At 33.4% G+C, this 21460-nt stretch overlaps 1 protein-coding gene across 1 annotated transcript in view; it reads left to right on the forward strand.

Annotated features, from left to right (window-relative positions):
* The window catches only part of PPP1R3A (protein phosphatase 1 regulatory subunit 3A), a 37695-nt gene that overhangs the window by 10452 nt on the left and 5783 nt on the right, over positions 1 to 21460 (forward strand). The window contains 2 exon segments of the mRNA XM_079150539.1: positions 20030 to 20088; positions 20189 to 20313. Of these exon segments, the coding sequence (XP_079006665.1) occupies positions 20030 to 20088; positions 20189 to 20313 (184 nt within the window).

The raw sequence follows: 21460 nt of genomic DNA on the forward strand, positions 1-21460 counted from the left end.
TATTTTTAAGTTTTGTATTTTAATATGTAGTTTTACAAAGCCAAAAATTTTTGTTAAAAATTCAAAAATTATTTTACTTTGAAGCACTGCAATAAATACTTACTATTTTCAAATAAGGTCATGTATTACTACACTTAAACCATGAGAAAAAATACAATTGTGAGGTTATATTTTGCAAGCTATAATATAGGCAGGGTATAGAGAAGAAACATTTGGACTTGCTTGGTTTAATTATAAAAATTATATGTAAACATGGAGAAAGCCAAAGTCATATTTTTAAAGCTTCCAAAATGCAGACTCTAGCTCTTCCGCTTGTTTTTCCTGCTTCAATCTATGCCACTAGCCTACTTGGAAACTTTCTTGTCTCTGACTATCCCATTCCTACTTTCCATCAAGGACCCGCTCAATTTTTAATTTTTCCTGCTGGAGCTTTCCTGATGTCTCCAATTCATTCAGAGTCTTCCCTTCCTTAAGACTGGAATTTAACACCTCCATTATTCACCTAGTACTTAGTCAAATATTGTTCTTTTCTGTACTTTAAAAAAAAAAAAAAAAAGTCAAACTTGTATTTGTCCTCTTCTTTCCAGCTGGATGCCAGGTTCATGAGGTCAGAAATGTAATGTGTATAACTTTTTAAACATAAGTCCTACAATGAGGTAGTGCTTTGTGTCTGCCACACTCTGTTGAATACTATTTAATTTTTATTTTGAATAATTTTAGATTTATAGAAAAGTTCAAGAAGAATATGAATAATTCCCACATTTGTGGATATGAATGTTTTAAAACTATTATAGTAGAGGGATTCAGTTGTATTAGTTCTTATAGGTCGAAGTTTTTACTTTTAAAAACTTTAAACAATGGTTACTTTCTAGTTTGTAAATGATTGCTGATTTTGCTGAATGTAAAAGCATGTCTCAAATATTTTGTAAACATATTAATGAACTCCCTGGACATGGTGGCACATACCTGTAATCCCAACTACATGGACAGCTGAGGCAGGAGAATCACGAATTCGAGTTCAGCCTCAGCAACATAGCAATACTCTGTCCCAAAATTAAAAAAAAAAAATAAATAAATAAAAAAAAAAAAAAAAAGAATTTGATTCGAAGTTTAGTTCAGTAATAGAGTGCTCCTGGGTTCAATCCCCAGGATTACACTCACATACATATATCTAAATAAACTCAAGGTAAATACAATTAGTATTACAATCATAAGACATATTATAATGCTTTAAAAACTTTTAAAATTGTGTTTTGCTTTTATGATAATAATAAGAATTAAACGTATATTTTAGGACATTAGCATAAAGTCTGAATAATCATAAGAATTTATGGCCAAAATAATAAAATGCTTCATCTTTAATGATGTATCGGTTAACTCTTATGTCACTGCCGTTAACTTCTCAGAGTTCATTAAGAATTTTACTATAATCCCCAATACCTTAAATAATTGTGTATAAAACCTGAAGTCTCTATCCAAAGTATAAATGTATTATTGAGGTAGGGGATGCATGTCCTTGGTAAATATTTTTTTTACCTTTTCAGAATAAATGTTTTGATGAAATTAGCTAAAAATTAAATCATGGACATTTCATAGTTTTCCCATAAACTTTTAATATACAAATCTGAGTAGGTTTCCACTGAAAATATTATTTGTGAGATTAGAGTAAAGATTTTCTAAGAAGAATTAGCTGTTGATTGGGTCTTGGTAAATTATTAAATGTCTCCCTAAATTGCCAAGACTAGCCTTGAACTTGCAGATTTGTGATCCTCCTTCCTCAGCCTCTGGAGCTGCTGAGATTACAGGTATGTACCACCATACCTACCTGAGTTTTAGATATTTCATCTTGCCACAATAGGCTATTTCCTGCTATAATTAACTTTTTTTAGGTTTTGATTTTTTTCTCTTTTTCTTTTCTTTTTAAAATTTTATATTTGTTCTAATTAGTTATACATGACAGTAGAGTGGATTTATGCATTTTGATAAATCATGCATAAATGGAGTATAATCTTATTTTTCTGATTATACATATTATAGGGTTTTTATCCAAGTATTTTTTAAATCTAAAGTTAATATTTGACCTTAATATAAAAAAATTAGTCCAAGAAGTTCAGTCTTTATCCTCTTGGATGGATACATGGAAATTACTCAAATATGGTTTCTTCTTTAATAACAGTGACCTCAAGGTTGAGAAGTGATGGATCATGATTAACATGAAAGAAAAGAACTATCAAAATATCAACAGAACACTATGCTTTTCAGCTTGCAAAGTGATAGTGAAAAAATTCATTCATTCAACAAATATGTATCAAATGCATATTATGTTTCAGGTATGATCCTAAGCTTTGTAGATGTAGCCATGAAAAAATAAATGACATCCTCTGTCCTCATGTAGCTTATATTCTAATGAAAGGAAAACTAATAATGGATTTATTTATTTATTTATTTATTTTTTTGCGGTACTGGAGATCGAACTCAGAGTCTTATGCTTTTGAGGCAAGCACTCTACCAGCTAAGCTATTCCCCCAGCCAGAAAACTAATAATAGATAATAGATCAGATAAGAAGTTATGTTAGAAGAAGATAATTGCATTTGAGGAAATAAAATGCAGAGAAGAATAAGTAGAATTGGAATGTCTTCTTCTTTAACTGTCATTGAAAAAGTGAAGGTTGATCAGACACTTGAAAAGAGTCAGCCATGAAGATATATGGAAGAAGAGAGTGCCATGCTTAAATGACCAGTTGGTGCAAATTCTCTGATAAGAAAGTGAACAAGAGTGTTTAAAAAGTAGCCAGGGGGCCAGTGTAACTGAAGCAGAGTGAATGAAGGTGAGCAGAATAGGAGATGAAGTCAAGGAGACTGTATGGAACCAATGGTAGAACGCATTGTGGCTTACCATAAGTCTTTTAACTATTACTCTGAATGTAAATAGAGGGTCACTGAAGAATTTTAAGCTTATCAGTGATGGGATATAGCTTTTATTTTTAAAGTCTGTTGCTGGCTGCTGTATGGGAATTATACAATGCATAAATGTTAGATAACGATCTGTTCTGTTTACTCATCAGTGGATCACACACTGGGATCAGTTTGTAGAGCTGGGGATTGTATTTTAGAATGGGGAAGGTGTCCATGTTTGGTGAAACCATGTTTAAGTGATGGCCCTTTCCCTTCAAATTTTCTCTGGGTTTCCTGTGAACTCCACAAAGATCTCTGAAGGTAAAGACAGTACAGGAAAGGCACGAATGAACACACACAATTGTGGGTGGTTTGTCTTTGACACTAAACTCTTTTGAGCTCCTTTTCTTCTTTCCTGTGACCTTCTGAGAGTCCTGATCCTCAAAACCTGTCAGGTAGGTCCATCTTTTTCAATGAAGAATCTGTTTACTAGTTGAGTGAAGATGGAATTGTTAAGTTAATCTACTCACAGAAGAAATTCCACGCTTGAGTTATCTTTAAAAAGCCCTATATCATTGTAGTTATTATTGTTTTGTTTTCAAAATGTCCTCATTTTATTGAATATAGACTGTGAGTAGTGGACAGATTGGATAAGTTTACATAAATTGGTACTTGTGAGAAGAAAATATTTTCCATTAAATTGGCACTATGTACATAAAAATCAAGCTAACCATTGAAATGATTCTGAAAGACAGCAAATGTAATCTTGCAAGTGGTTTCACTTATGTGCCATGTCATGAAAAGACCAGGGTATATGTGGTTATGGTATTTTTATGTGAAATATTATCTTGCACATGATAAAATCCAAGCATATCAAACTCTCAGTGTATCTGTGAACTTGAATTTAAACCATTATGTTTCTTGTTCTGCCTTTTTTAGCAACTATCATCTTATTTTCACCCCAAGACTGTTTCTTTTATGAGATCTAACCTGTTTGTGTACATGGCAATACACTTCAGAGTGTTTGCATTTACTGTAATTGTTTGGGCCATTTGCCACTTAGTGTAATAACTGGGAAACATTTTGTTAGCCCAAGTCCAATCTTCATAAACATGGCCAATTTTATAATAAGTAGTAATTGTTAACATGGAAATGATAAATATTATTGTGCTATCGCTCCCCTCCCAAAATCTAGATTTCTTTATAGTGTTTGTTTAAAAAGCAAGTTTAAATTCACTTTGAATATATAAGTCACATGGTGAATGAAAATTGTTTTACAGCCCCAACAGTAGCAGAAATACAACCCATGTATAATTTACATGAATGCTGGTGCTTTTGATTATGTACACCCATCTCCTTCCTAATCCCACCCCCAGAATATTTTCATCATAACCATACCTTCATGTACTGAAAGCCAGTGTGGAATAGTAATATAAACCAGTGCTTTTAAAATTCATCTGTTTAGAGAAAAGGGAAGAATAAACCATCCAACTTCAGACCCCACCACAAAGACTCTGATTTACTTGATCTGGGGCAAATTCCTGGCACAGATATGTTTTAAAGACTCTCTGGATGATTCTGAAGAGTACTGGGCTGGGAATGGATGGAGTAAACAACATAAATGGTGCTTTGAGGTACAATTTTAAAATACTGATAATCCACTAATTAGTTGCAATATTCATCAAAAGAATAATGCTACTTACGTCAAGGAAATGTAGTAAATCTGAATGAAATCATACATTTGAAAATGTGGCAAGAAAGATCAGAGGCATGAATAGCAACATTAATGGAAGTGAGATATTGAGATACCATAGATATGCTTTATAAAATATTTATTAAGGTTTTTCACCCCTGTGATGAATTGGAGAAAAAACACATTTCTTTGAGGAAAACAACATTATACAGCAAGGTAAGGTTAATTTCCATTTAAAATAAAGTAAACTTCTAAAGAGTATTTATTTTTCTTTTTGGAGACATAAAGTGGTAAGGACAGATTTAATGACTAATGGACTATTGCGATAGGGAAGAAAGCTCAGTGTGAACTGAACTGAACTCAAATTTGTGCAGAGATGATTAGACATTTTTAACAGAAAATGAAAGAGCAGAGAGGGAGGCAAAACAGGAATTTAGAAGGGTTGGTCTGTATAAATGCGGATTAGGTTAGCTGTGTCTGTTAGTTGGCAATTGTCAGTTAGGATTCTGTACTTCCACAGGGACTGGAAGAGACCCTATCTGTGGGAATGATTACATTGTAAAGGAATGACTTTTGGGTCCTTGAGAAATGCACTCTTGAAACAGAGGGGATATACATACATCTCAGAGGGTAAAAGAAAGGATTCAAATTTGTGAACCCTTTTTATTAAAGTCTCTAAGAAGTAGTGACCAGAGGTTTATCTTCAGACTTTTGGCTAGAACAAAGAGTAAATTCTTTTGGCAATCTCGATTTTTCTCAGGCAGACTAGCATTATCCTAGGGATATGCCCTTGAGGTGTTAGAAACTATGTTAGTATTTGCTTAACTTTTAAAACTGTGAAGAAGGGGGTGGACCGAATCTCTCCCACCACATGCTTAATGATACTCCATCTGCCTGGAATATTCTCCTGCTTCTGTGTCTTCATCTGAGTAATCATACTGAAGTTTCATGTCTCCCATGAAATATTCTCTCCTCCTGAAAATCTTCCATGCTCACCTCCCTTCCCTGAATTTGTGTTAGTGCTCTTATTATTTTCCTCTGGAAGGAAACATACCTAGTTATGATATATACAATTGTGATTTTAAAATACTGGTTTGTATTTATCTTTTATTAAGTTATAAACTTCATAAAGGCACAATTCATTCAACTTTAATCTGAGCTAGTGGTTTAACTTCTAGTCTAATATCTAATACATTTTAAATATTTGTTGAATGAATTCATGTTGAATTGTTTCCAACACTATTCTGAATTAGCATCCTGTTCAGTAGGTGTATGGAGTCTTTTAAACGCACTTCATAGCAGTGTTCTGCACAGTGTTGATTATAAAGTCCGACTGCCTTGCTGAAAGTGTGGCTAAGATTTTCATCTTTGTTAACATAACTGCATCTCAGCAGAACTTGGCTCTTGTACATGACACTTTTAGCAGTCTCAGTATGTGGCCCAACTTCCTCAGTAATCTGATCCTTATTCTTCCCATTTGTATGTGGTTCCCAGCTTGTCTTTCCTTAAACAGCATATTTTTCTTGTACTAATTTCCAACCATAGTCTGTCTTAGCCCTCCCCACTTCGTTGTCTTAGGATTTTCTGGTATGAACTTTGTTCTATTTAATCAGGGACCCAAATGCCCTCTTGGTGAGCCATCTTGGGATTTATGAACCCCTGACCTCTTCCATCATATCTAGTGGTAGAATCTAAAGAAAACAAGATAATGACTGTACAGCGACCTTCCTAAATTGGTTTGACTTCTTTCCTTCAATCTACATATTCGTTTACATCATCTCTGACCCTGGATAGGACCAATACTGTTGGGTATCTTTTGGCCTTTAGTAATGAAGTTAACATTAACCAGAATATGAAGTATAATTAATTGCTTGTGACAATTATATCAAATGTTATTTATGTTATAAATAACATTGCCTCTTACTAAAGAATTTTAAACAAATAAAACTAGGTAGTATCTGTTCAAGGTAAGTTAATTTAAAACTTATATTAATGATTTCGTATGAGGAATTAATATTAAATAAATATGAACTTCTGTAAACTCATTGCAAGAGTTTAGGGCATATGGAGTTTACAAGTTAAGAACTAAGGGTCTGTTTCTTAGAGAAATAGCAATAAAAATTATTGTATTTTAGATTAGGCACAAGTAATAAAGTGGCAAGAATGTGAATATAGGCAGTATATAAAGTCTCAGATGGAAAGTTATACTGTAACGTATTTTCCATAATATGGTATGTGGATAAGCTTCAAAAGACAGTTTAATACTTTTCCATGGATTCTGTAGGTAATTTTGTTGAAGGAATAAAAGTTTGATCCCCTTCATGGAGTATATTTTCTTAGACTGAATATCTTTCAGTGATAATATTTTTCAAATTGTTTCAATAGCAACTATGAGCATTAATTTCATTACTTTTGCATAAATACAAAATGCCAACACAATAATAAAGAGCTGATACTTATAGACTGCTTGCTGTGTTCTGGGCATGAAGTGATTTAAGTCCATTTTCTCATCTAATGCATCACATGGGTATAGATATTTTCTTTTTCCTGGCTTAATTGCTCTTTTTTCTTTATGTCCTCTCCTAAACCTCTTTCAGATCTATCATTCGTTTTCCTATTTCATTGCCTACATTAGTCCAAGTTATTTAGTTGCTGGTTATGTTACTCATGTTTCAGAATTCAATTTTTTTTTAAAAAAGTGCTTTCTTCATTTTGTTCTGTCATGAGCCACCAGTCAATTTGACACTGAAGAAATATATAAAATCATATTTTGGACTAAATTTTGACTGATTTAGTCAAAATGCTTCAAATGGTTCATGTGTACAAACCTGCCTTAAATCAAGGAAACGGGCCGAAGGGGAGGAGGTCTTTGAAGGCACAGTAGTAGGATCCACGTGAGTATAGAATCTTTTGTGAAGCATCTGTGACAGAGGATGGAAGAAAGACAGTAGTTCACAAAAGGTGTGGGTGAGGGGTTGGCAAAGAAAACGTGTAACGCAAAGTGTGGACATTTGTGAGGTATGCCTCAGTGCTTTGCATTAATAATTTGCATATTAAGAAGTCACAAGTCTTCACATTAATGAATCCCTAACTAGTCTCTGACACAATAGACTGATAAGTCCCTGGAGGAGTCATTATGGCCTATCATGTCAATGATCCGCATATTAATGACTCTCTTACATGCTCATCAACAGGTAGCCTAATAAGCTTCCATTGAGCTCTTTTTCATTTGCTTTTTAAATGTGTCCTCTTCTCCCTTCCTTTTGTAATACTATTGTGAAGAATTGACAAAAAGGTGCATTAGGATAATGTTAATGTGTGACGTAAGTTCACAAAAGCATTAAATTTAGAAATAATGCTTTAAGACTTACTGAGACTGCCTAAAAAAACTTTTCAAATGCTGTTAAAAACAAATCTAGTGTGATAATGGGTCTCTTATTTGGATTCTAATGCAAACCATCTAGCCTAATTTACCCTATTTCTGTTTTCCTCGATATATTAATTTATAATATGATTAGCATAAGTAGAGCTAGTTTGAAAATGTTTTTGAAATGGAATTAATTGGAAATGGAAATGAATACCAACAGACTTCATATCACAGAGGCTACTAAACACTTATTAAAACTAAAAAGCAGTAACTAATTGTATAAAAAATTAAAAGTATTACAGGAAATACTATACATTTATTTGATTGCAGAGCAACCCAGAAATGTCCCCTGATCTAAGAAATGATTTCATAACTTTTAAATTTAACATTTAAATAAAAAATAACCACAACAAGGCACTGAATAACTTAACATTTCTAATTTGCTTTATATTTTAACTTTTGTTAAAAAGTCCTAATTATTATATTGAAGAAATGTGATTTTTTAATACAAACCCAAAATCTGTTATCTACCATAAAATCTGCACTAAAGAATTGTTCTTCTAGTATTTTTATTAAATAATATACAGTTTCACCTAATTTACTCTTCAGATAAAGGGAGGCACATTGATACATGTTTGAAATACTTGTCAAGAGCCAGGATTGGGACAGAGGCTGGGAGGAAAGTTGGAGAAGTTGGTACTTTGTTCCCCAAAAGAAATAACAGCATGATAGTCTCATTTTGAGAGAGAACAGAAAGCAGAGATGCTCAGGTGAGTGACTGCAGTGTGATCTCTGTCCTTGCATCTTCCACCCTTGGTTTAGCTAGAGATTCCTCTTCTGGGAAGTGTCATTTCTGAATAATTTCATGTCGAAGTCTGGAGGTCCCACATCACTCTGTGTTCACTCCATGTCTGATTCTTTACAACCATACACTGGGGTTATCAGTTAATATATTAAATAATCATTCCTTAAAAACATTTTCAAAATAATACAAAGGCTGTAGAGCTTGGGTGTCAGAGTTCATATTTAACAAACCAAATAGCTCAGATGATGGCCACTGTAGATTCCATAGAGAAATCATATTTATACAGATTTTCTTTAACTGCAGCTAACTGACTCAGTAGTTTTGACCTGCAAATGATTTTTTATACAACCACAAACAAATTAATATCATCATGAAGAAAATAATGCTTGAAATTTATTAAGTTCAGGGGAAAATAACGCATGACAGTATTCTGAAAATTTTTGAAAAATGGTGTCAGTGTAAAGCTGTTAGCAATGGCTATGTGGGAGAATTGTGAAGATTTGGAAAGTCTTACTTCCCAGGTAGTAAGACCATCAGCTGTATAATCACTAGTTTCTTGTCATTCAACAGGTGACAATTATTTCCTTTAAGAACTGAGATAAAATATGGACATTAGGCCAGTAAGTTTAAGAATTTTTTTCTCATATCTCTCTGATGTACATTCTACAGTTGTTCCAGTGTTCATCACTCAAAAAACATTTACATTTCTGTCCATAGCATATAATTGGCAGGTTGCGGCTGAGGAGTCCCTCATGCCAGGTTTTTCTATAAGTCTTTTTCCACTTAAAATTCATGAATTCTGCTTATAATTGCATCTGAGTCCAAAGCAATCTGCAATTTATTTTTTGGGGGAGACCATACTTGGACTTCCATGATTCCATGTAATCATGCATTGGCTCCTTACAATCTAGGGCCTCATTAGAAAGCACACATCTCACAGATGAATTGTACATGGTGCTCCACTCAATGACAGAATAAAGTACCAGAAGTATTTTTCTCCCTGATTCTTTGGGGTGAGTTACAAAAAATAGTATCCTCCTCTCTGATATGACAAAGAGGATTTAAACCTGTAATTCTTGGTAGAAAATGAAGAGACTGTGGAAGAGAGAATTACCAAAGATTTTTTCCAGCAAGGTTATATCCTTCAGTTTCTTTCTCTGCTATTGAAATTTCTTCCATCAAGGAAACAAAGTACAGGCTGTGGCTGTGGCTCAGTGGTACAGCACTTGCCTCGAATGTGTTAGGCACTGGGTTCAATCCTCAGCACCACATAAAAAAATAAAGATATTGTGTCCATCTATAACATATATATATATATATATATATATGAATAAAAGAAAGCAAAGTACTATCATTTTCTAGTGTAAGCACCAAGGCAATAAACAGTGTTCTAATTTAGAAATTGAAACAGTTGAGTTTTAGAAATATAGTAATTCAGCATTATGCAAAATAGGAAAATAACTCAAAACCATGTAGACACTTTAGTAGTGGTATGTTCTTAGTTCCTTGAGTGCTTGAGCAGTTCAGTATGATCTGTACAAAGAATTTGTGGCCTCTCATGGTTTATGATTACATTTTAAAACTAATAAATTAACCTAAACGTGTTATCTAATACATTTGTTTACCTTAATTGATTGCAGAGATTTATGATTTTCTGATATTGAAAAGTTTTACTTTCAAATGATGTGGGAAAACATCATTCTGTAATATATAGCACAAATAATAAGACTAGGTTACAAGTTGTACAGGTCAGATTTGTGATATTAAATTTGAACTGATGACACTGATTATAAGATTTAACTGAGAATTTATCTTGGCTATGTTGCAGTTTTAAATTAGCAGTTATTTCCATTGATTCTGCCAGCAATTATGTCTTAACATTAAGGTATTTTTAAATTAACATTTCTAAATTATATTCATAGAATATTCCTATTAGTTATAGAAATACAGAGCTCTCAAGCAGAGAAGTGTATTATTTAATATCAAAACTGAGAAAAATTGATTCCATTGTGAACAATACAGGGTGATGGGTAGTGGCTACCTAACCGTGTTAAAAAAGAGTCGTGGGCTCATTCAGGACTTAGCAAGGAAGCCCCTCTATCTGTTATTGGTGTTTGCCATGGGTGCTAGAGAGGGAGGTCAGCATGAGCAGAGTTGTATTTGTGATCCCTAATCTAATCCCGAGCTTTCACTGTAAAGATAAGGAATGTGAAGCCCACTAAAACCAATGCCCCTTACAATGTCAGATATTAGTCCACAAATCAGCATACAAAGGGAATAATAATTCCATTTAAAAATTCTCATGTTTTCCCCTAGAGATTATTTCCTGCTTCTTTCAATTGCTGTTAATAATGCAGAATTACATTCATTTTGTTTTCCTTTCTGGCATTATCATCAAGAAACTGAACTTAATGCATCTTTTCATCCTAAATTCCTTCTGCAAAATGCCTTTAAATTTTTTTCCCTTAGACACTTCTGTTCACAATTAGACAGTTATCTCAATTATCTCTCTTTTGATCAGACATTTCTCTTCTGTTCTGTTTCATTCCTGATCAAGAGAAGGCTGCTGGTATGGCACCAAAGGAAAAGCCTGTGGTAGCTGTAGTAGCTGGCAAATGCATATGAACTTTACCTCTCATTAATTATGTCTCTACTTTCCTTCTTCCTCCAATACATAAGCAGTTAGGAAATGTCAGAATGCTAAAAAGTCTGCATTTAGGGAAAACTCAGCGTAACAGTATGAAAAGAAACAGTACACGATAAACAATTATTTTACCCTGGGAAAGCTGTTCAGTGTATTTGTATCACTTAGGGCCAAATGCTGATATACTGTTCTTCAGTGCCTCCTAAATGAGGTTCATAATTATGACTTAAAAGATCATTTATTTTCCTTTCTTTCTTGGGGGAGAAGAGGACAAAGGAAATCAAATGAGACCGTAAACTTTGAACAATAAGCATGGGTCTGAATTTCTCGAGTAGTTTAACATTTTTAGCTGTTTATCATCGAATGAGAGGTAATGCCCAAGAATTCCAAGTTTGGTCCTCTTTAAACAGTTCTGAACATTTTCAAGCAGCGTTAAGGAGACACGAATGCACCATCTGTTGCTCACCTGGGAAATGATCCCTTTGTATGCCAACTGTTTAATTCACTTTGGAGCAGAGTTATATTTTGCTGTTCACAACCTAATCCTGCCCTTAGCTCTAACTGGTTGGGCAATTCTATCACATCAGACTTAGGTTTTGTGGAACAGGTCTCTAAGAGGTTTCATTTATACTTTAAGACACATGTGGGGTTTTAGCACAATGGTTTTATAAGACTTTAGGAAAAACCATATTATTAATTATACTAAAGACTGCTACATTTTGACAGTGTTAAAATAACTCCAAATGCGGACATACAACATACCCAGAAACTGCAGTAATCTTAACATGATGCCCAAATCCTGACACTGAATAAATCAATTGAATTATAAAAGAGGTGTGAATTAGCATTCCAGTGCTCACTGTATTTGGAGAGGATCCTTTTAAATAAAAGTTATTTTTCCTGGAGATCATCTCATTTATTTTCAGAGTGCAAACTTTAAAAAAATCTAAGCAAGTATGCTACCATGGGTTGCAAATTTTACTCTTAAAAGTACTTTGTGAATTAAAGATATGAGAAAATACGGTAAACATTAAAAATACAGAAAATTCAAAGTAAAAGGGGGAAGGATAGGTATTGGTTTCTATTTTAAGATAAAACTAATGATTAGTGAGGTAGTTACTGTAGTTGGTGAATTATAATAGTGATAATAATAGTAAACTCACTAAACACTTCTACATATTAAAAACTATACTTAACTATTCTGTGTAAGAAAGTAAGCAATATTTTGAAGAAAAATGAGGTATAAGCCATAAAAATATGTGGTTTGAGATCACATGTCAGTAATTGATTTAGAGATTATTAACTACCAGGAAAGATACATTTGTATGCAGGTCTTTCTGCTCTTCTTCAATGCACTGACCCTCTATGAAATGAACACTGACCTGAGGACTAAGACCCTTGCATCTGTAGCTTTGCCACTAGATAACTTGTATAACTGTTGCCACATTGCTTAATCAAGCATTAACTTCTTTTTCTGTAAAGTGATGGGATAGGACTTTGAAGTATGAGGTCCCTTACAAATATGAGATCCTATGTGAATGAGAAAAATTTGGCTAAACTTTTTGCAAAATACATGGGACTCAGAGGTAAAGAGTCTCTGACACATTTTTGAAAGATTAACTGCTGACTCAGAAACACAAGTTATTGTTTGCTTATCCATTTGTTAGGTAGGTTGAAAACATGTTTCAGTACCTCTCCCCTCAATGTTTTATCATTTTAATCTGTGGGGTACCTAAGATTGGTCTATTTTTCAATGTGCCTCTTTTCTGGGTACATGCAAGTTATGTATACAATTAATTTCTTTCATGCATAGAGCTATACTCATGGTCCGTCTTTATCATAATTGAGTGTGGTGTCTTGCTAGAAGCCTGAGAGGTATAGGGAGGCACTTCCTGCAGCTCCTTCGTGTGGTCTCAGAAGGTCTGCCTGCAGCCCTTTCTACACATGTACTTGGACCAAGGTTTTCAAAGAGGAGTGCACCTCATCAGACCGGGTGATTCCAGTTCAAGATGCAGGTTCTCTCTCCAAAGACACTAATTCAGTAGATCAGGTTTCAGGCTACCAAAGCATTTGTAACAAGGACCAGATCATTTTCAAGTAGGAGGCTTATGAATCTTATTTTGGGAGGCACTGTTTGGATTTAGGTTCAGGCCGCTTGAGTGAGATCACTACCAATCGATCACCTTTCCTTTTTCACCTGGTTTTTCACCTTTCATTTTTTTTTTCCACATTGTATCTGGAATTGACATGTTTGGAATAATAATTTTTTTCCTGATAAGAAATATGCATCTGATGCCTTAAACTTGAAATTGCTTCTCTTGTTTTCTCTAGCTAATGCTACTTCTTGCTTAGGTTTCAACTTAGAGGTCAAATACTACTGGAAGCTATTTTGACCCCTCTCCGCTGCTCACTGAGCACATACTTACACTCTTGTGTTATTGCTTTGATTGTTTACTGTCCCCATTATTGGGTAACCCTTTGTGGAAAGGAACTCTATCTTATTTGTTGTGATCTTATGCAACATAGGGAAATTTGTAGGTATTCAATAAAACATTTGTTTAATGATAATTGAATGAACAAATAAAAATGAATTACTATAAACTTAAAATTATTATTATACTTCAAAAGCTTAACTATTGGCTGGAAATAGTTCACTTCTTCCTATAAAAGCACATATTTATTTAATATCTATTGCAGGTCATTACATAAAATTTCATTATTATGTTCCACTTTAAAAAAAATAGGAATAAATTTACCTGCAATTGTAAAGATGGAATCAGCCTGATACTGTGAGCCATAAAGGAAAAATGACAAAATAGGGCAATGTTCTTTCAACAAGCACTGGTGTTCATTTCCAATGTGGTCAAAGACCTTCAAGATGAACACGTTTTTCTGCAACAATGCTCTTTCCTTTACCTATGCTTTTCTTCCTAAACTCTCCATTTCTTTCTTTCTTTCTTTCTTTCTTTCTTTCTTTCTTTCTTTCTTTCTTTCTTTCTTTCTTTCTTTCTTTCTTTCTTTCTTTCTTTCTTCCTTCCTTCCTTCCTTCCTTTCTTTTCTTTCTTTCTTTCTTTCTTTCTTTCTTTCTTTCTTTCTTTCTTTCTTTCTTTCTTTCTTTCTTTCTTTCTTTCTTTTTAATGATTCATGATGTTTGTTTATTTTTTTCAACAGGATCTTAATGGCTTCATTTCTTTTTTAAATTTATTTTTATTTCTTTATTTTTCACAGACTGCATTTTGATTCATTGTTCAAATTATCATGGTTCCATCCTTTTAAATTCTCAAAGTAGAAACCTCTGCTCATCTTCTGTCTCTCAACCTAGATACTGGCAAGTATGCTGCAGACCCACATACAAGTGGTAGGCAGTACGGGAACTGGGTTTGGGGCCAGAAGCTCCATCCAAATAAAGGAAAGAATTTCCAAAATACCTTTCATTAGGAAGGGAAAGTACATATCATAGCTAAATTCAGTGGACTTGGTGCTCAGAGCTACATTGTTGCTTTTGTCAGGAGCTTGCAAATCTGGCCTCACATCATTTTAGGAGATTTTCAGCATCATCATACTCTATTCCAGCTCCTCGACTTGTGAACAGGTATATTATTTTAGAATTTACAGAAATTGGGTTTGTGTTTCTGAAATGAAAGCAATTCTGGGAACTGTTGTAACATTTAAGAGCAATAGTGTCTGTGGGAGAAGGTAGTGACGGGGTAGCAGGGCTCCTGAACAACAGAGAGGCTTGAAGTTCCTATGTGATCTTGATTTCGATTCTTAAAAATCTATTTATGTAGAATGCCCAGATTTAGTAAAAGGAAAATTTCAAGGACTATTTAGAATTTTATAGACTTGGGTGAACAGATTGTAGATGAGGAAGCATTTTATTTCCCCCTGTGAAGGACTCCAGTAAAACTGAAAACCTAGGCATGACTTGCTGGTCCACTGTGAGGGCTGTGCTCCAGAGATGAGGGAAAAAGCCTGAACGCAGTGTCTACGTGGGTGCCTAAGATGTAGATCACCTAGCCCCCGTGACATCAGAAGGCAGCCTGACTAAGGCAGAAGGCTGACTAACTCAACACGTTGCTGACTTGTAATGCAGATGTCCTTAGTTAACCACCAGACTTAACTTTCCCTGTCTTAGGTCTTGGCAGAAACTACACTGCAGATTTCTAATTTTCATGAAAGGAACCAAGGTTAGGCAGGGAGAAGCATTTTACAAAATTATGTGTAGGAAATTGATCGACAAGTCATACTGATGCTGCATTAAAAGTTATAACCCAAATTTGATTCTCCTTCCTCTTCCTCATTACCCTCATCCTTAACCCACATCATTTCTGCCTGCAATGGTGCAGGAGCCTCGGGACTAACTAGTCTTCCTGCTTCACTGTGACCCATTGCTTCTAGGTTCTCCGTTATAGTATCCCCAGGGATAGGTGCCTTATCTCTCTCTCTGTCTCTCTTTCTCTTTCTCTCTCTGTCCGTCTCTCTCTCTCTCTCTCCCTCTCTCATTTAACTTCCTCATCTTCACTCAACTGATTAAAAACTATCTAAAGAATTCAGTCCCATTTTGCCTATCTGGCTAAACACTTTACCATCTGGCTCAAACTAACTCCGGATGAGTCCCCGGGGATTCTTCCTCCATAGTTGAAATCCTCTGAACATCTTGCTTCTGGATGACTTTTCCTTGTCTTGTGCTTTCTTACTCTCATCTTTAACTATTCATTCTTTCCTCTGCCTAAAATGACCTTATCATTCTTCTTTAATTGGGAGCCTCTCACTGATCCCTAAAAGCTAACTCAGAAAGCTACTTCTTTGTGAAGGTTTTATTGATTCTTCTGACAATGTCTTCATTTCTGTCCTTTCTTATCTCTAAGAAAACTGTTATCATATCTCCTTTTTTTTGTTATAATAGTTATCACTTATTATAGTAATTATAATGGTCTGTTGATGGATCTATTTTTATCATTACATTTTAGCTTCTCTGAGGTAAGAGGCTAGAGAATAATCATCTTTGATTTTCCAGGGCTTGTTACAATCATTACTGCACAGCAGGATTTAAAATATCTTTTAGGAAACTGAATGACCCTCATATGATAAAATACTATAATGAGTATGTCACATGACTTATGGTACACTAAACCATAAATATTTTGCTCCACAAAGTAACATATCTCCTATACTTTTTAATTTCTAAATTTATAAACAACTTAAAAATTGTGTGTAATGATTTGAATCCAGATTTAAAATCATATCCTGAACTTTGGAAAGGGTGATATTTGAAGACTTGGAAGACATATAAAAACAAATGTGCTTTCAAATACTATGTCCTTTTCTGAAATTAAAATTTAATGGAGAGAGAAGAGAAGAACAATGTTATGATAATGTTGGTGAGAGATAGAAAGGAAAAGGGAGGGATAGAAAGGATATGGTGCACCTATTTATTCAACGGCACTTATGGTACCACTGTTATATGCCAGGCACTGTGTTAACCACTGGGAATACAGAAAAGTAAGGAAATCATCACTTGTTCAAAAAGGACACAAGGAACATAAAGGGGAGATGGGAAATATTTAAAAAGTACATTTCACTTTTATCACAATCATAGTTCTGGGTTCCTATCGTCATCAACCATCAAGTTCATCATCTTCATCAGATTTACTAAAGGTGTCGAATTAAACTCTGATATGCTAGGTCACATGACTGACACTTTGAATTTCGGAGTAGAATTTTATTTATGGGCATCATCTAATTTAGGCTAGAAAGCCAGTTCGGAAAATATTTTGATTCACATCTTGTCTAGGAATGGATGCAGTGGTTATGGATTATATAAATGTTAAATTTTAGAGAAAGGCACCTGTTAAAATGTTTTCCAAATTGTATTTCACTATTTATTCTCCCACCAGCTGTGTGTAAGAAAGGCTGTCTCCAAATTATCTTGCGCTTTTGGTATCTTTCAAATTTATGCCAATTAAATCAGTGTAAAAGGCTACTGCCTTTTTATCTTGATTTTTGTTTCTTTGTACTCTAGTAATGCTGATCATTTCTTTAGGTGTTTATTGACCATGTACTTTCTGTTTTATGAGATGTATGTCCCCTCAATACCAAAAAAATTGTTCATGCTTTCTTAATGATTTGAAGTTCTCTCTGTGTATACTCTTGATTCTTTTTTGTATTGACTTTGTGTAATACAAACACCTTCCCCTAGTTTGGAATTTGTATTTTTACTTAATCAAGCCTTTTAATGAACAAAAATTTAAATTTTAATAGAGTTATACTAATTTTTATGGTTTACTTTTTTCTTTTTTCTTATGTAAGAAAATATTTCCTACTCTGAGGTCTAAAAGATATTCACATATATTTCCTTCTAAGAAATTTTAAGATTTTTGGCTTATGGTCCTAATCCAAGTGGAATAGAATTTTCAATGTGCATTGTGCCAGTTTAATCTTTTGCCATAAGGGAAACCACTTCCCATATCTCTCTTTACTGAAAAATCCTTTATTTTCCTATTGTCTGACATGCTACATTTGCTGTATACCAAAGTTTTACATATGTGTTGTTATGTTACTGATCTCTCAGTCCTGTTTTATTGGTCAGTCTGTCTTCCCCTTAACCAGTATAACACTGTCTCAGTAGCTAAATTTTCATAGGAATTCTTGAAATCAGTTAAGGGAAGTTCCTCTTCCTATTTTTCTCTTTTAGAAATATTCCAGCTATCATTAGCCCTTTTTTTTCTTTAGAATCACATTTCCAAATTATGTTAAACAGTTTTTAAATTGTCATTGGAATTGAATTCTTAAATCAATTTAATATGTCATTCCTATCTATGAACATGGTATGTTACTTAATTTTTCTAGATCTACTTTAATATTTCTTAATCTTATTTTCCCTTTAAGAATTTTGCACACTTTCTGTTAGTTTTTGCCTTATGTAGTTCATATAATATATAAATTTCATTTATTTTTACTTTTCTTGTATTTATCCCTGAATGCAAAATTTTCCCTTATATATCTATATTGGCATGTTTTTCAATGATGCTACCATAATAAAGTACAGTTGGATCCCTAATCATTTGTCCCCAAAATGAGTTTAAAAGGCAGATTCCTTCACTTTTGACTCAATCACTCAAAAAAATTATCTTAAAGAGCTGAATTAGAAAAATGAGTGATAGTATTTTGATTAGATGGAAACAAAATCATTGAATAGATACTATTTTCCCTCTACAAATGATATTTTCAGTATTGTTGTGGGAATAAAGAGGAGACAGGAATAACTGTCATTTCATGGTCTCTATATTTTTTAAACACATATACATTACATACTTGGAGAAGGAAATATAGGTCAGTTTGTAGATGGATTCCATAAAAATAAATCTTTTCATAGTTATATGCCTCATTAAGCCATATAAATTTATAGATCAATTCAATGTCAATTATGAAAACTATATTTTTCTAATGAAATTATTTTTATAGAAATGTTATTTTCATTTACATTGCCACTAAAGATATTGTTTTTAGTAAAGTTAAAATTAAACATTACACATATCTATAAACTTGAATTATCTTCTTAGCAATAGAAGAATTTGCAATTTTCTTATGTTTTGTTAAAAAAAAAATTAGCCTTCCTGGGATTTGGATTAAAATTATCCATGCAATGAAAACTAGAATCTATTAGGCAAATTTATCAGCCATTGCTAACTTTCTAGATTTCTTTTGTTGCAGAAAAGTCACTAGGAAAAGTCACTAGAAGAAAATTCAGTTAAGACCAGAAAATGTGGACACTTGGCCAAATATTTCTGATATTTGACTTTGGATTTTACTGTATCAGTGGGCATTTCCACTAACAATGTTTTTCCTACTGAGTGTTACAGAAAAACTAAATCCTAATGATCCCACAAATACATCTACAAACAAATTAACATCTGAAAAAAAAAGTAGTAATATTTTGAATCAGTATAGAGAATATACTAGGAAAGGGAATGTAACCTGAATCATTTTAAGGAAAGAAAATATATGCTTGAATTTGAGCAATCTGCAAGTCTTGGTTATAAAATGGCCAGTGGCAATACACATATAAAATCTTTTAATAGAGTATAAATTTAGCTGCCTTTCAGTTTTTAGTTAACTTTTCCCCCTCCTTTTCTTCAGTAAGAGTAAATGTTATATTAGTTCCATTGAAAAAATTTTTAGATAATATAAAACACAAAACCAATAGTTGAAATGTTAGAAAGCAATTTCATGACCACAACTGGACTATCAGTGCATAAGACTTCATCACTTAAACCCAGAGAGAAATGTTCTCACTTGTCCTTATTAAATTTGTGAATGATAAAATAATTTACATTTATATGCATTTTCACTTTGGTCATATAAATTTTAATGTGAGCAATGTAATCTTGATTAGAAATATGGCATTATGGGAATTATTAAACATTTTTCCACAGTCAATATTTGTTATTGCATTATTCTTAAAAATCAATTTTACTTAAAAATATACAGAGTAATACAAGAAAATGTGAATATGTTTGGTAATGTTTATTTGGCTTTCTCTTAATTTGAATTTCCCCTGTATAAAAATATTTAGAAGATGTAGTCCCAGAACAAATGTATAACATTTTGTTTTAACTTTAACAGTAAAGAAGAATCATCAGTAACATCAGAAGAGAATAACTCTGATAATTCAAAGATTACAGGTAACATTTCTTATTTAATTTTTAAATAGAATTTTTCGCCTTTGTAAAAGTCTACAATTAAAACAATCTTACAAAGGTGCCCATTGTATCAACTTTACAGATACTTATATCCCAAGAATCGTTTGTTCTCATGAGGACAAGGAAGACTTGGAAGCCAGTAATCAGAATGTAAAAGACATAAACAGGGAACATGATGAACATAATGAAAAAGAATTAGAGTTGATGGTAAGTGTTCTGGTTGCCACGGTATTAGAGAAGATGAATCCATTTATGCTTCAAAGATGCTGCAATGCCTGCTTTTCAATAGCTTCAACTAATATAATTTGCAAACGTGAAAGCACTGTCTATTCTGTCCTTGCATATCTGGCTTGATCAACAAGGCACTTTGATTTCAGTGTGTTGCTTCTGGTCTCTGCAATGGTAAATTAATGACATTCATTTCTTATCTCTTTACCAGAGGCTCTGAGTAATAGTTTACAGGAATTGTAGGAGAGGTAGCACTATCCTGATGTGCATTTCTAATCTTTGTGACACGTGTACACTTAGCACATACTCGTCTGTAAAATGAGAGGGCTGGTCTAGATGATTGTTAATGTCCTGTCCAACTCTACAAGTCTATAATCCTTGCATTTAACAGCATTTCATTTCACATTTTACTTAGTTCCATCCTTGTGAGAATCTCAAAGTTCTGTATCATTGTAAAGTATTAAATTACCAAGTGAGAAGAAAATAGCCTGTGCCATAATTTTTAAACAGGAAACAAATTCAGTGCTGTACAATTTTGTATTAAATTTGTTATAAATTTCACACTTGGTGAGCATTCAATCTATTTGGGATATTTTGGGGGGATGGTTTAGATAGCACTTTTATCATAAAGGAAGAAATAGAAGTAAATGAGTCACATAATGCAATTTATCCCTTATTGTATGTGGTTGGAGCTCATATCATTGGGATACATGGATTCATAATCATCTAAGATTAAAATGACATTTGCCTCTTCAAGTGTCAGTACTGAAACAGAAAAGAAATAGCGCTCATCTCTTTCCCCACATATTTCACCTTTTCTATAGTGATATGGCAACTGCATCACTAAAGTATGCAATTTACTTTGCTCCAACTTTAAGAAACTACAAAGTTGTCACCCATTCTGAGAATTCTCACTAGCTGAAAGTTAACATCACCATTTTTTTTTCCAACTACAGAATATAATGAAAGGACCCTGAAAAATCACATACTTCACCAATACACCTCATTACATTGAGCAGGCTCAAATATAAAAGTTTGTTTAGAAGTTACTGAGATTGTAAGTCCAATAAATGAACAGGGTGCTGTAATTTAGATGCTAATTTGCTCCATGCTGATGTTAATGCAT

This window comes from Sciurus vulgaris (genome assembly GCF_902686455.1).
Source record: "Sciurus vulgaris genome assembly, chromosome: 8".
Taxonomy (NCBI): domain Eukaryota; kingdom Metazoa; phylum Chordata; class Mammalia; order Rodentia; family Sciuridae; genus Sciurus; species Sciurus vulgaris.